This window comes from Dendrobium catenatum, unplaced genomic scaffold, assembly GCF_001605985.2.
Source record: "Dendrobium catenatum unplaced genomic scaffold, ASM160598v2 fragScaff_scaffold_1150, whole genome shotgun sequence".
NCBI lineage: Eukaryota > Viridiplantae > Streptophyta > Magnoliopsida > Asparagales > Orchidaceae > Dendrobium > Dendrobium catenatum.
In genome coordinates, this window is record NW_021319612.1 from 208,247 (window position 1) to 224,833 (window position 16,587).

General features: G+C 35.1%; 1 protein-coding gene across 2 annotated transcripts; it reads right to left on the minus strand.

The window, feature by feature from the left end:
• Window positions 1-10,692: 10,692 nt before the first annotated feature.
• Window positions 10,693-14,009, minus strand: LOC110115432 (FT-interacting protein 7). Of its 2 annotated transcripts, none has more exons than XM_020848650.2 (2): window positions 13,850-14,009; window positions 10,693-13,469 (listed from the first exon to the last, which is right to left on the minus strand). In XM_020848650.2, exon 2 carries the CDS (start codon window positions 13,249-13,251, stop codon window positions 10,921-10,923), a length of 2,331 nt encoding a protein of 776 aa, XP_020704309.1. In that variant the 5' UTR covers window positions 13,252-13,469; window positions 13,850-14,009; the 3' UTR covers window positions 10,693-10,920. The 2 variants fall into 2 exon arrangements, with proteins under 2 accessions (XP_020704309.1, XP_020704318.1); XM_020848659.2 differs by lacking the exon at window positions 13,850-14,009 and adding an exon at window positions 13,713-13,835.
• Window positions 14,010-16,587: the final 2,578 nt, after the last annotated feature.

Consider the following 16,587-nt stretch of genomic DNA (forward strand, 5'->3'; position numbering starts at 1 on the left):
ACATATTATTCATTCAAGTGTTCTCTTTATTTGGTTTTGGGGTGTTTGACATTCCGTTAGAGAGAGAAAGTTCCATTTTCAAATTCCACATTCATGATTTTTCATCCACTTCTTCTGCATGTTTTTAGGACATGGAGGCGGATGGCCACCGGCCATTTGTAGCTTCGACTAGGAAGGCAAACCCTAATGGTGGATTGGTTGTTCATAATAGAAGCGAGCTTTGTCGGTTGAATGCTGATTTGGATCGTGATACAGAGGAAGCACGTAGGAGAAGATCAAAAGGTGCGTTAGTAATAAATGAAAATGTTGGTTATGATTCTAATAAGATTAAGTGCATTGAAGGTAAGGGGAAGGATGTTTCTTTGAATTTTGAATGTAAAACACCGCGTGTTTTGAAATTGACTGGGTTTTCTCCATTGAAATATTTCGACCCTAAGGCTTCTTCGTCTGGTATGAATATTTTTGTTAACATATTCGAAAATTCAAATGCAATCCCTGGGGATAGTGTGATAAATGTGAATTCCCTGAGTTCGGTTAACAAAAATATTTGTCAAAACATTGAGAAGCATTCTGAAAATTTGTTGGTGGAATCTTCTTTGGTTAAAGACTCTAACGCATTGCCCATGCATGATAAAATGCTTGTGAATAATGTGGGATATATCAATTTTGATAATCCATGGAATAAGAAGCCTTACATTAAGTTAAACTTTAAGGAAGGGGATGTTGTTTTAACAGACGATGGGAAGGAAGTAAAACTAGTTGAAGCTACTGAGATTATGAATGCTAATAGACTTGGAAACTCTTTGGCAGCCAAGGTATTTGGTAGAGAAATCCCTTCACATATAGTGGCTTGGGAGTTAAGGCGCCAATGTGCATAATTTGGTTAATTTCATTTTACTACCCTAGGGATGGGTTGGTTATTGTGTTCTTTCAAAACATCAGAAGCATTGGATGGAGTTTTTTTAGGAGGCCCATGGTTCGTGAATGGTCACATTATTGGTATGGACAAGTGGTCTCCAGAGTTTTCTCCTTCATCGATGAAAGGACTTCACCTATTTAGATTAGAATGCCTCAATTGCCCTTGCAATGTTGGGATGAGAATAATGTGGCAAGGATTGCTTCTCTGGTGGGTTTACCATTGATGTTGGATGGCAATATGTTTCAATGGGGGAGAAGAGAATTTGCAAGAGTTAGTGCTCGTGTCAAACTAGACCAACCTCTTTCCTTGGGTGTTTGGGTGGAGGGTATGCCCGGAAGATTGTTTCAAAAAGTTGAATATGAGAGGATTTCCACTTTTGTTTTGAATGTGGAATGGTTGGGCATGTTAAGAGTAATTGTAAGAAGGAGAGCACGATGGTAAAAATTCATGTGGTTGGTGTTAACAAGTAAGCTCAAGATAACCATGATGATTTGGTACAAGAAATTGAGAAGAATACAACTTATGGGCCGTGGGTTCATGTTAATTATAAAAGAAACAAGAGGGTTCCTAAAGGTGTTTCTAATGGGAGGTTGGTGCGGAAGATGTTCATTAAGAAGACTTTAAGCAATCCTGTTATTATGGAGATAGAAAATTATCATTTTGGGAATCAATGAAACGGAGATTGTAATTAATGTGGGAGTAGAAGGGTTAATGAAGACATTGTGATGGTGGAAGAGGGTGAAATTATTTTGGAAAGTGAGCTGTGTAATGAAAGGTTGGCAAATCCTTTGGAGCTGCTCAACCCGTCTACTGTGGTGCTGGAAGAGCTAGGTGGTGACATGGTAATAGAGTCTACACCCATATCTTCTTCTATCAGTATTATTGTTAATAAGTTTCAAGCTTTGAATAATTGTGTGGAGGAAAATAAGGAGTGTCATGATACTCTTAGTAGGAAGTCTGAGAGGGATAAAAAGAATGGTTTGTCTTTGGAAAAGGAGGTTGCTGTGGAAAATAATTTGTGGTGGGAGTTGGAAGTGGGGAGGTTTTGAAATATGATATTGAGAAGAAAGGAGGTTGGTGGCACAAATGATGTGGCTAAATTTAAACTAGCAAAGGAATTAAAATCTATTGGGCAGGTTAAATTCCTACTTCGTATTAGAAGTATTGAGGGGAATGCTAAAGTAAGAGGCGGGGGCTCTTCCCCAGAACTTAAAGGAGTTTGTAAAAGAGTTTAATGTTTTTTTTTTTTGGGTTTGGTAGAGACTAAAATCTCTTCATTGGATAGAATGACCTTTTAAAAAATGATTGAAGCTAATTGGGATTACTTTTTAGTTCCATCTGCAGGATTGTCAGGGGATATTATGGTGATGTGGAGATCTGATTTTACATCTTTTTCTATAGTGAAGACTTCTAATCAATGTGTAATTGAGACCTGAACGTGTTTAACAAAGGGGTGTGGATGATCTCAACTATTTATGGTAGTAAGGAGGTTTATAAGAGAAGGGACTTGTGGGATTGTCTTCAAGAGGTATCTCATAGGAAGGTTCATTCTGTGATTGGTGGTGACTTTAATTATATTTTGTCTCAAGAGAACAAAAAAGGTGGTAGGAAGTTTGTTTTTTCTCAAGGTCCTAAGAAAATGATAAACTTTATGAAATATAATGATTTTCATGAAATTAGGGTGGTTGGACCAAGGTTCTCTTGGTGTAATAACAAAAGTGGTGTGTGTGTGTGGGGGGGGGGGGGGGGGGGGGGGGGGGGGGGGGGGGGGGAGGGGTGTGTGATCTTGGAAAGGTTGGATAGATGCTTGCTTAATTCCATTGCTTTAGATAACAACTAAGTGGCGGTTGTGAGGCACATTACTAGGGCAGCTTCTGACTAATGTCCTATAGTTTTAAGGATTTTTTATTCAGCTTTAAAGAAAAAAACTTTATGAAGTTTGAAGATATTTGGGTTTCTTTTCATGCCTCTTCTTGTATTATTTTGAGAGTATGGAAAAATCCTATGATGGTGATGATATACAGTTTTTAAATACAAAATGTAAAATAACGTTGAAAGAATTTTTTTTTTTTTTTGAGTAAGGCAAAATTGAAAAACTTTATATTACTTGAAGATGGTCTTAAAAAGGAAGTGTTGCAACTCCAGGAAGAAGAGGCTAATGAAGGCGGGCTGTGTGAAGAAAAATTAAGGCTCTTGAGAGCAAGGTGGGTGAACTTAACGTCTACCTTGAAAGGTTGAATACTTGGTGGAAACAAAGGGCAAAGGTAAGGTAAATTGAGGAAGGGGATTCAAACTCCAAATATTTTCATGCTTTTTCAAATGCTAGAAGGAATGTAATTGGATTAACCAAGTTAAGGGGGCGGATGGAAAAATGGTTGAAAAATCAGAAGAGGTGGAAGAGTTTTTTTTTTAAAATATTTCAATGAGAAATGGAGGGAAAGGGAATGATGTTTGAATAACTGGACTTCTCCTTGGAAAGTATTGGATGATGATGATAAAAACAAGATGAATGCTAAATTTTCTACTTCAAAAGTTCTGGATGTTATTAGGAATTTGGGAGGAAATAAAGCTCTAGGATGTGATGGAATAACTTATTCCTTTTTCAAAGCTTATTGTGATATTATTGGTGATGATGTATGTAAGGCTATCAATAGATTTCTCTCTTCAAGTTTGCTATGTAATGAATGGAAGGAGACTTTGATTGTCTTGATTCATAAGGTCAAAGATCAGATTTCACCGGTTGGATATCGTCCTATTAGCCTTTGTAACTCTATTTATAAGATTGTAGCTATAGTTCTATTAAATAGGCTGCTTTTGGTTGTGCATAAGGTAATTTCAGAAGAGCAGGTGGATTTTGTGAAGGGAAAATCAATCTCGGATAATCTTCTCTTAGCACAAGAAGTTTGCAATAAAATCAGATGTTCTAAAGTAATGAATTATCTATTAGCAATCAAGATTGATATGGAACATGCATATAACAGTATGTGTTGGGCAACTTTAAAACAAATGTTTAATATCTTAGGTTTTCCTTCTAAATTTGCGAACTTGATGATGGAAGGTGTAATGGAACCAAGGTTCTCTATTATGATTAATGGGAGCAATTCGAAGTGGATTAAGGGAAGGTGTGGATTTCAACAGGGATGCCCACTTTCTCCCTTACTATTTATTTTGTGTTCTCAATTACTTTTTTAATTCATTTTTAAGCAGAGGCGTGTATCTTGGTATCAATATATCTTTAAATGCACAAAAAATTTCTCATCTTTTGTATGCGGATGATATTATACTTTTTCTAGATGCGAAATTGAGAAATATCAAAAAGATGAAGAAGTTGCTTCTAGATTATTGCAATTGGACTAGACAAGTGGTAAATCTTCAAAAGTCTCCAATATTGATGGGTAAAAATATTGGTATAAGAAAGAAGAAACAAATCTCAAAGTTGTTGAACATTAAGGTGGTTGATGAAATGGAATATTTGGGTATCAAGGTTTCTTTAAGAAAATTGAAGAAGTCCGATTTTCAACATTTATTGGATAAAGCTTCCAAGAGACTCAATGTTCGGGGGAACAGATTCATCTCTCTTGCATGAAGGATGTTCTTGGTGAAAATAGATTTTCTTGCTCTTCCTTTATTTCTCTCTTCACACTCATTGGTTCCCTTGAGTATTCTGAAAGAGTTTGAAAAGATTTGCAGGAATTATATTTGGGATAAGCAAGATGGCTCTCACGGGCTTCATTTTGTGGCTTGGGATGTCTTGTGCAAACCAAGGAGACTTGGTGGAGTGGGTCTCTATTCTGCAGTAACTAAATTGGGACCTTTAAGGGCAAGGTTTGCTTTGAGACTTTTAACAAATTTGGACTCTATGCTTAATAGGGACCTAGTAGCTAAATATGGGAAAAATTGGTGGAAATGTGAGGGGAGGAAAAGTTGTTCAGTTGCATGGAAGATTATTATGGATGGTTGGAATTCTCTTAAAGGGATCATATAGTGGAAAATTGCTTCAGGTTCTTTAATTGATATCCGAAAGGATGTGTGGATTCTTGATAAAAGTATACATAAATGGCCTACATTTGTAGCTAATTGGTAGGAGGAAAATATAACTCTGAATTCTCTCATTGATAATGGTGCTTGGAATTTCCCTCTACTAAGTTCGAAGACCTTGTAAATTTGATTGGCAAAGTTGACATATTTCATAGCATGGATGAAGATAGTTGGAGTTAAATATTAAATTGTCAGGCAAATCAATTTACGTAATGGTTTCATAATTGCAGATTAATGACGTCTATGGTTCATTGTTGTATAAGCTTAAACTCAATCCTTGGGTATAATTATTTATATGGCGTTTAAGCAGGAATGTCATTCCCACTGCAGACTTTCTCTTACACAAAAGGCTTACTGATTCTAATATTTGTCCTAGGGGCTGCCATGAAGTGGAAAACATTGATCATTGTACAGCTACCTGTTCGAAACTTATTCAGGTAATAAGTTTGTTAAATGCATGGGGATTTATGGTGCCTATATATTGTTCTTTCACAGATAGTATTAAGAACTTGGAAATGAATTCGGTAAGGAATCCATTCATTGCTATGTCGTACTTAACTTTATTGTTATTTTTCTGGAATAGTAGAAACATAGTAAAACATGGTGGTGTGGAAGATAGTCCTGCAATTATTGCGTCTAGAGTCATCAGTTTTGTGTTTATTTTACACAAAGATAAAATCATCTTGGGTCATTGGAGTGTTAATCAATCTTTATGGACTGTGTTTTAATTGTTGGCACCCTCCTCTTCCCAAGTGGTTAAAACTGAATACTGACGGCTCCATATGTAAATCGAATAGAGCTGGTGTTGGTGGAGTGGTTAGAGATAGTAAATGGAGATTTTTGTTGGCCTTTGGTTTTGGTTATGTTCATTGGGATAGTGCACAGTTGGAGTTTTTGGCTTTCAAATCGTTGAAAAAAGTTATACAAGAGTGGATGCTCGAGGCATATGGTATTGTGATTGAAGGGGACAATCGAAACATCATTAGCTTTCTCCACAAATTGTATAGTATACTAGAGAAGATGATCGGAGTATAGAAAGATGAAGACTTGTTATTCTTGAAGGATTTCAATAATGTTTTATTTCATTTTGTTAGTCGTCATTGTAATAAGTTAGTGGATTATTATGCTAACTTAGCTTGTGAGTATAATTTTATTTGGGACGTTTTTAGTGAGAATAATATCCCCCTTTTGTTGCTTTGTTGAAGGAGGAATGTGATAGGTTGCCTTTTGTTTAAGTAGTTTGTATCTAGGTCTTTTTATTTAATGCTATATTGCATTTCTTCTAAAAAAAAAAGTGTTCTCTTTATTTAAGCCAGAATTTTAGTATCATTTGGATAACATGTGTTGTTATGTTAGAAATCCTATTTGATAAACAGCTCTCTCTTATTGTTCAATTAAATATGAGACATGATTGCCTTCGCTTATTTTAAATTTAATTATAGATATAATTATTTGTTATCACAAAAATAATATGAATTATGTAAACAATGTTGTCATGGATAGATATAATTATAATTGATAATATAAATGAATAGTGTTACATGACAATCCTGTTATGTTTAAACAAATCATGTTCTTATTAATCATTTGTTGCCTGAGAATATTAGACACCATTTTTTTTTTTTTTTTTTGAAATATTAGGCACCAATTGGCATGTAATGGAACGTATCGTGATAGATATAATTGAAAATCACTTTAAATAAAGTTTTACTTAATGGCAACATCTATTTCAAAATATTGAAAGCAAAGGGTAATACTATTGAATTTCTCATGTGTAGTTTACATGTATGGTCATACTCAAACATCTTTGTGAATTTCATTCAAATATCATTTTGAAAATTAAAATGCATGAAATTCTGACACTTATTTCACTCTTGTATTATTTGCAAGATACATCGAAACCTGCTAAAATATAAAAAATTATGGAGCAATCATCTCCTCTATTTCTTCCAAATGGAGGTGCTACGGCCGGTTGAATCGTTGTCTTGTTGCGGTGAGGTAAATTCTAAAATTTAGAGCCTCCTAAGACACTTAAGCCTTGCATCTGAATAGGATCGCCTAAACCTTAGGTTCTTATAGACACCGCACATTTAATTTCAAACCCAATAATCTGCTAGTGAGTAGTATTTTACCCGTCTATGATAAACCTAGAGATGCATGACAATGATTTATTACCCACTTAGAATTTTTCCCTTTTTGATTTTTCATGAATAATAATGTATATTAATAATAAAAAGGTGTATTCAAATATAATTAAGTTAAATTTAACAAGTTTTAATAAATAAAGAATATTAATAAAGTAAATTAATAATAAAATCTAAATAAACTGAAATTAAATAAACTTTAAAAAATTATTAAGAATCAAACGAAAATAAATTAAAATTCTAAAATAAAATCAAATAACTAAGCTTAAATAATTCTAACACATTAATTAAAAAAATTAAAACTCAAATAAATCTTTAAAAATTTAAATAAAGTAAATAAGATCAGTGAATGGTAATCAAAATTTAATCATCTCCAACAAAATAAGATTTTATAATTAATATAATTACACTTGATTTAATTAAATAAATTTATTATTGAATATAAAATAGTTAACTAAAAGACCTTCCATGCTTTATGCTTGATTCTTTTTAAGGGCATATTAGCATTGCATTTAAAAGATACTCAACTTATTTTAAATAATAAAAGACACTTGTGCATTATATTTAACTCCATTTATTAGACAAATATGCATTGATTTAAAGGAGTCTTTAATAAATTAAAAAGCTAAAGGCTTTTATGTATTGTGTTCACCTTTAGGAAGACACAATTGTGTTGGATTATAAAGCCTTGAATAAATTCTTAATAAATCTAAGTAAATTTAAAATTTAGCAAACAATCAAACTTAATTAACAAAGGTGACTGTTGAGTAACCCAAGCTAACGACACTATTAATGTAGCCCTAATAAGGGTGAAATAAATCACATACCTCTGGTTGAACAAAGACAATTACTATTCAACCTAAATAATCACTGATAAATCATTAATAAAATACTTAGAAATTTGAGATTTATACCCATGGGCTTGACTCCATTAAGAAGGCAAATGTGTATTGAATTGAAAACTCTTAAGGACAAAAACATCTAATTAAAATGCAAGGCTTTAGAACTTGAGTTAGTGACTTTTGCAAATTGAAGCCAATAATTAATATGATTTTTAAAACTTAAAATAAAATAACTCAAACAAATAAAATCATCTAAAATTTAATTAATAAAATTTTAAAATATTAAACTTAAATTAAATTATAATCACCTTAACCTATAACCAATAAACAACTTCAAACATAAGTAACTTAAACACCAAATCTCCTCGTACATATCAAAGACACATGATGTTTTACACACACTAAAGCTTGTTTGCTAGGATCACTGAATCAAGTCTTAGGTTAGGCCATTAGTGTATTATGGTGTGATGCATGTACCTTTGTTTAGAGGATATCCTTAGTATGTTTGTTTACTTTATGTACTCTGCATGTCATGCAAGCATTTCATACATCTTGCTTTACAGTGCACTCTATCTGCATGCATATATCATATAATTATTGTTCAAGTAAAATGTCAACATAGAATATTTTTAGGTAGCTTGTAAAAAGTAAAGATTCAAAATAGAATGTGTCTAAGATTGTATTTAAATTGTAAAATGCTCAATGTATATTTGTATATTTCAATTTTAAAGAGTTGTAAAGGTTTAAAGATACTTATATATACATATAGGGCTCTAAACAATAACCCCATCCCCCTTATGGGGGTGTTCTTTTTTGGAATCTTATAAAAGTCATAGAGCCAGATGATAATAAGCAAGTATATTTAGACCTATATTTCAGAGAAGTAGAAAACTAGTATTTTTGTGGTGAAGCCTGACCACCAAACTTTCTTGCAGATCTTAGGATTCATTTATTTTTCAAATAAATGAATAAAAAATTTTATTTATGCATTTGTTTCATGCATCATACATGACATTAAATAGATTCATTTGAATAATTTATATAACTCTGAATTAAATATCTGAATTAAAATCCCTTACTCCTTAGGATAGAGCCATCCTATCTTGCATGCATAAGATGATATATTGTGTTTAGAATATTAGTTGACAGCTCATTTCATGCAAACATAACCCCATATTTTATACCACTCAGAGTCATTTTTACATCCTAAATGAATTATAAGTCTTTACTTTATTCTTAAATGTCAAATCAATTTTTTATCTTTTAAAAACAAAATTTTAATCAAATATTCATATATTTGAAAAAGATATATTCATCACTAAAGATAAAGAGATGTGCATCCTCTAGGGAATAGAACCTAGGCCCCCTTTGGGCACAAAACTAAGAAAAGAATATTATAACATCCTTAATATATAGTATTCTTGAGTCAAGGCCTAAGATGTAATTAACCTCGGGGCTTACGCCTGTGGGGAACTGACATCACATCAAATAAACCTCATTCGAGCTGATGTATCGAATGAGAGAAATATCATAATTATTGAATTATACATAATATTATCTATCGATATTTATAGGCGAAAGCCACTACTCTCTATAGATAATCATATGTATAATTTGATCGGCACTCTTATTGATCTGCTTACGAAGAGTGTATAGGTCTATGACGGTTTTGTCCTACAATATAATTTGATCGTATCCTTTGGCATTCTAATCACCGCTAGCAGCATATTTTAGAAGACCCACAATATTCTTAGTAGTAATCCACAATATTCTTAGCAGTAATAAAAGAACTATTGATGGATGTTATTAGTGTGAAGACCACTATTCTCCTCAAAATTATGATGAAATTTCATGAGAATGCTTATTATCTTATAAGAATCATTAGTAAATATAAATGAGATATAGGCAAGCTACCATTAGATTGAAAATACATATTCGGATAGTTCATAAATAGATTATGAAGGCCTCTGGACAAATATTCAACAAAAATAATGAAAAGAGCTAGTGAAAGAGAGTCCCCCTACCTAAGACCTTGAGCTGAATTTACAGAAATCATTACCCTTTCCATTGCCGATAATTAAAAAATAGCAAGCTTCAATGTAATTTTTGATAATCTAAAGAAAATCATAGTTGAAACCAAATAATCTCAGATGCAGTTATTGACTTAATTGAATACGCATGTGAGAATAGCTTCTAAGATCGGGCAAAAAGATTCAACATTTAGTCGCGTAGGTCTAGCTAAGCCTTGGAATAAGTATGCTTTTGCAAGTTTCTTAAAACATTAGGAACTCACAAGTATGCTAGCAATTTCATCGTTCTATTGGCAAGTTCATTGCGTCCCTAACGAGTATTCTATCTCCATCCCTCTTATCCCGATTTGGTTTTGCTTAACTGGAACTTTTGATATATTCATACCAAACAATTCAAGTTTGAGTTTTAATAAAAGAAAATATTTTATTTTATAGGATTAATTAAGTAAATGAATATGAATGAGCCTTAATCTAGCTAAATGTTGAATAACATATCGAACTTATTGCTTCATTTGTTGCACAAACGACATTACATCAAAAGCCAAGCCACTTTATTAAGCAGAGAAACCATTTCATATTGCTTTGTATTTATCCAAACCAGAGAAATCATTGCAAATGAAAAGGAAGAAAATCTTCACTGGCTTGAACTAACTACAAATAAATGCAAGCATAGAAAAGAAAAATAGGCTGACATAGATTTTAACTTTAACAGCAAGGGGAGGATAAGCGTGGCAAATGAAATTAGACGACAAGATAAAACATTAAACAACGAGCAGATAGGTTCACATATTGAAGAAACACAACCAAAAAACAAGATAACAACAGACAAAAAAAAAAGTCCAAGCTACAGATCATTTTCAAAAACTCCAACTTAAATCTAGCAATTCATGGTCTATTCAAGACAAAAAGACAAATAAGAGAGATCTGACCAATGACGATAAAAAGTCTCATAACATACTATCTGTCCTAGCAGGTAACCTCCTGAAGAAGTTAAGAGGAACAGATGGCATCTTGTGTCTGAACCTTGGGTGCCTTAGCAAATATATTCCAGCCAAAAAAGACACCAACCGAAATGGGGTAACATAGAGCACAATAGCAGCAACAAGACAAAAGATCACAAAAAGTGCAGTTGCTCTCGGATCCCGCCAACTCAACAATGACTGCAACCTCTCCCCTTGTGTAGCAAGATCTCCAACAACTGTCTGAATCTTACCAGCAACACTCCTCAATCGATCATATCGCATCCTGACAATATCAGGGGGTCGAGAGGTAGGAAAAGTATCAAATTCTTCATCTAACTCATCAGGATGAGCTGTGTCTGCATGCGAGAGTCTAGTGTCCATGTGAGGAGGATGCCTTGGCCTCCATCGGTAGTACCATACTCCAATCAGGAACAGATACAAGAATACTGTTGGAAGTATAAGCTCCGGATACAGAACTAGTATCACAAACAGGACATGAATGAGAACTGTAGTCAAAGGATTCCTCCAATTGCATATTTGATCGAACCACTTTCCAACTGCAATAATACCGCTCAACACACCCATAATTCTAGAGAAATTAGCTTTGCTCTTTCTCATACTCCACATGTGAGAGTCCACATCAAGCATATACTCAACAATTTCCTTCCTCAACGGTGGCTCTGCACGGCCAAGTCTCATAGAAACAATCTGAGTAGCTTGGTGCCTCAAGTTATCAAGCTGAGTCACAGAAAGGGGAAAAAGGTAGTGCATTTTAGGCAGCAATGGAAGCAAATACATGTGCATCATGTTAAGCAGTGAGGAGGAAGTAAATCGAACAGCAAGTTGCACTTCTCCCATCTTCTTCACCCCCGAAGGAAGCAAAACAAGTAAAGGATATGCATGGGTATAAACTTTATCCGTTTCTAGGGTTGAAAGTCGAATCCGAACCTTACCAATCTTGGAATCACGGGTTCCTGCAGACTTCTCCCCACCTTGTAAATTACAGTTATCAAAAACTCCTATTGTTAGAACCGTACATGGATCATATACCTCCCAAGTGTACTGCTCATTCCATTTCGGAGCAAAACTGTCAATTATAGTCCTCGTTCGAACCCATTTCTGTCCGTATTTCGCAATACAGTAAGAATCAATAGTTCCCTTTCCATCCTTGGTCTTCATTGGCAACAGCCCTTGAGCGTTCAAGATACCTAGTTCAAGAACTCCAATACTTGGCTTCCATAGCTGCTTTGCTGTTGGTCTGAAATCACTGCTGTAATGTGTAGACTCATCTAAGACATGGTATCCGCCATCCAAACATATTCTAAGATGAATCCTGCTAGAAAATTTTAGCTCCTTTTTCTTATCACCTTCTGTAATAACGACATGCTTCTCAATAGTATACCACCGACTCAGCACAGGCTTGTAGTCCAACCTTCTATCCACAGTCTGAAGTGGAATAATCGTCTTTCCAAGCAACTCCTCCTTGTTTGGCCCAACCCTATCCTCAACACTTATGGACAAATGCTCCTCAAAAGGCTCCGCAGCTACAAACATCAAATCTTCATTCCACACAGGATTAATGCCCCTGATAGAAGATATCCTTGTCCTGAGGGCTTGATTGCCAAGCGAAGCCTTCACAAATACCTCCGGAAACCTACCTTTGTCAATAGGCTGCAAATCCTGAGCTTCAATGACATTAACCCTGACATACCATAGCTTAGGAGTGAGATAAACCTTTGATCTTATATTAGCAAGGCCATCACTAGGAACTGTGGCGGCATCAGAATGCCAAGCATTTGGGAACGCTTCATCTGCTTGAGTGCCCATCCAGACTGCTAACATCAGCTCTCCCTTAATCTTATCACCGTTCTTATTTTCCAATCTGTACCACTGAGGAGCCAAAGGGCTGTCAGGAGGAACCCTTTTTGGGATCTCACTCAAATCGAAAGTAATCCTTCCAACAAAATCATCCTTCACAAAGTCCTTATCCTTGACTATAACTTCAAGATTGGAAGCTTGGATCCGATCCTTTGAGAAGGCAAAGACCTGGTTCCATTCAGGATTAGTCTTCTTCTCAAAATGTCGGGTTGTTCCCTTGTAATTACCAAGCTTAACCTCCACATATGGATCAAGACTGCCCGTAATATCTTTTGCAGGAAGATCTTTAGCTTTGACAACACGAACATAGAGATATTGCATTTGCTCGACAAGGTCATAGGTGCTGGTAAGCTTATCCCCGGCAACTCCACCGCCACCGAGGTGAGGAGAAGTCTGCTTCAAGGAATAATCTTCAGGGCGAAAAGGCCTCTGCATCATCTTGTGCTACCAAGAAAACACAAGAGAGTAGCAAAAGTGGTGATATCTGAATACGGTATGGAACTTTGACTCTTTCAACCACTGGTTTAAATTGCAAAGAACTTGGAATTCAAATATCGTCCCAAACACCAAAAAACCTCCAACTTAAACAAAAATTAGGCCTTCAACATATAAGCGCTAGGCAAACCAGAAACACTTGGCAAGTCGCTTGAAAACAACTGCACAGAAACAGAGAACACGCATCCCCCAATTAGATCCCCAAAGAATTATATATCAAAACAGAAACAGTAGGCAAGTCGGCTAAAAGTTTTAAAAAAAAAAAGGCATTTTATTTTAACCCTAACTATCATGTTCAAACCTAGCACAAACAAAATCCCAAGAAAATCGAGAATAAGGCTAGATTATTAAGTAAAATTCAAGAAATCGATAAAGAAAAAAGAGAATAGAAACGAATCAGGGACCTTAAATACTCAACAAAGTTCAAATTTAGAAGCCACAACCGCCATTCCAGCTAAGAAATTAAACCATAGACACTCAAATTTCAAATTTCCTGAGTATTTTAACCAAAGAGAGCGGGGTAGTGAAGGGAAGATGGTACCGTGCAGAGGAAGGAAGCTGTGTCGGACGACTCCATCAGGAATTGTAGGTCGCTCGCGGGACAGAACTCCTCTCGTTTAAAGCAGAAGAGCATCGAGTGAGACTGCATTCTAGCTTTGGACACAATGTTCCATAAAATAACATGCATAGCAATCTTCCCCTTTTTATTTTTTTGAGAAAATTTGAGCAAAGCCCAGTATATTAAGTAAAAGAAATATACAAATAAAAATTAAGATCTCCACTATGGGTGTAAATGAGTCGAGTCGAGTATTTGCCTTATCAAGCCAGACTCGTTTAATCCTTAATGAGCTCGAGCTCGATAAGTGGGCTCGAGCTCGACTCGTTTAGGAAATATCAAGCTAGTTCGAGCCGGCTCACGAGCCGGCTCGGCTCACTTACACCCCTAATCTCCACCAAAAAGAAGGAGAAGCTCACAAAAAACTCAAAATAGGCAAAAATTACAAAGACATTCAAAACGAGCAAGAACAAAAGCCCAAAAAACCAACATGAACCCGAACTCAATCAAAAATCATCTCGTCATAAAGAGATCCATAATTCAAGGCACCATGGTTGTCCGAAGACCATCCAAAGGTAGCCAAAGTGAATGAGGACATTATTGTCCCAGGTTCTACCGCAAGAAGAACCCACCATGTAAAGCAGCACCCAGCGAATATTAAAGCAACGCTAGCAACTTGATTCCATTTCTCCATTTGCATACTTTAGCAAAAATAGTACTCTTAATCTTTCGAGAGATAGTAATAGAATTACTGGCATTCGTACCAAAACACCTCTTATTTCTTTCCTTTCAAATATAATAAATAGCACAACAAGCAGCTAAAAAAAAACAATTTTTTCTCATCAGTAGAAAAGGTATCCTTTTCACTAATCCATTCCAGCATATATGCAACATTAGGCCGTAAAAACAGAGAGGTTGCCCCTGGAATCAAGCTTGCGATAATTGAGAAGGAGTAGTTGCACTCAAAGAAAAGGAGTGCCAGACTCTCAAATATCGAGTGATAAAGCTTGCAAATAAAATCAATAATAATGTTGGGCTTAAGAAGAGGTTCAGCCATTTTCAAACCATCCACTAGGCTAAGCCATCAAAAACACGAAAAACGCCAAGCATAAAGTTTTTGCCAAAAAGCGCTCAGGCTCTTTGTAAAACTCCTTAATAAAATCACCAAATGACACCTTATCATAGTTACCCCAAAACAAACAGTTACCATAATTCATATAAATAAGAATATTGAGGATAGCAAAGGCAACAGTTTGAACCAAATCAGCAGGCAAATTCCACCTCTCCCCAATAATGTAATTGCAAACTGTGGAATTCCAATTACCAGAAAAATGATTAGCCAAATAGTCCACATTACACCTGATGTCTGAATAGAAAGCAATAGGCGCATAAGGAGTAATTTTAAACTTGAAGAGAGTTTTGGTAATAGCAACCGTTTCACAAACAGACTTCCAGAATTTTGTGGCATGAGCAGGAGGGGGTCACCAAGGCGAAGTATATTGAGAAATGAACCACAAAGAGAGAGGTGAGTTACAATTGTACATCCTACAAATAATCGCACAGTTAAAACCAATTGCAAAAACTGTATGGAATGCAATCCCAAGCCCCCCCAAGAGCTTATGCTTACAAACTTTATCCCAAGCAACAAGATGCAGCTTACGAGTGGCCTCCACATTTCCAAAAAATAAGAATTTGGATGATAGTCTCTTGATAAAGTTTGATCCAGTAAGCTATAGAGTTAAGAATGTTGAATTTAAGGAATTGTAAATGGCCAGTAAATGATAACAGATTGGCCTTTCATCCTGATAGCTTACGAGTGATACTTTCAACCAAAGGCGAAAAATCGGAGTTTTTGCACGTAGAAAAAGAAAGTGGAATGCCCAAGTATGTAATCGTGGCGCTATCATTATAAATGGATAAAGCAGAGCAAATGTTAGACCTATTATGCTCAAAGTTTGGAAACATTATCGATTTTTTGTCATAGTTGACAAACAGTCCAGAAGCATTAGCAAAGGTTTTTAGGTGTTTAGAGAGTTTATTGCTTTTAGCCAAATCCATATTACCAAAAACTAGGAGGTCATCAGCGTATAGCAAATGGGTGATGTTAAACCGATCCACCTTAATACCTTAAAAATCACCATCATCAATCAAACAAGAGAAAACATCCATTACTATGCAAAATAGATATGGGCTAAGAAGGCATCCCTATCTCAGACCTGCAAAAGAAGAGAAGTAACATTCTAGAGAACCATTGATGAGAGTATAATAATTAACATTAGATATACACGCTTTAATCCAATGAATAAAAGTGCTAGGAAAACCTTTCTGAGCTAATCTATCCAAAAGGAATTCCCTTGAAACAGTGTCAAATGCTTTGCGAATATCCAGCTTGGCACAAAAGCGTTTATAACTTCTCTTACCACGAGCATTGTACAAGATCTCATTAGCGAGTATAATGTTGTTAGTAAAAATTCTTGATTTAACAAAGCCCGCTTGTTAATTTTCATAATCTCATGCATAAGAGGCTTCATTCTATTGGCTAAGAACTTAGCTATAATCTTATATAAAACATTGCAAAGAGCGATTAGTCTAAAATCTGATAAATTAGACACATGATTGTGTTTCAGAATTAAGATAAGAGCAGTTGATTTGACTCCACTAGGAAGATAGCCCTTAAAGAAGAAGGATTAAATATCCTTATATAGAGAAGGGCCAATAATGTG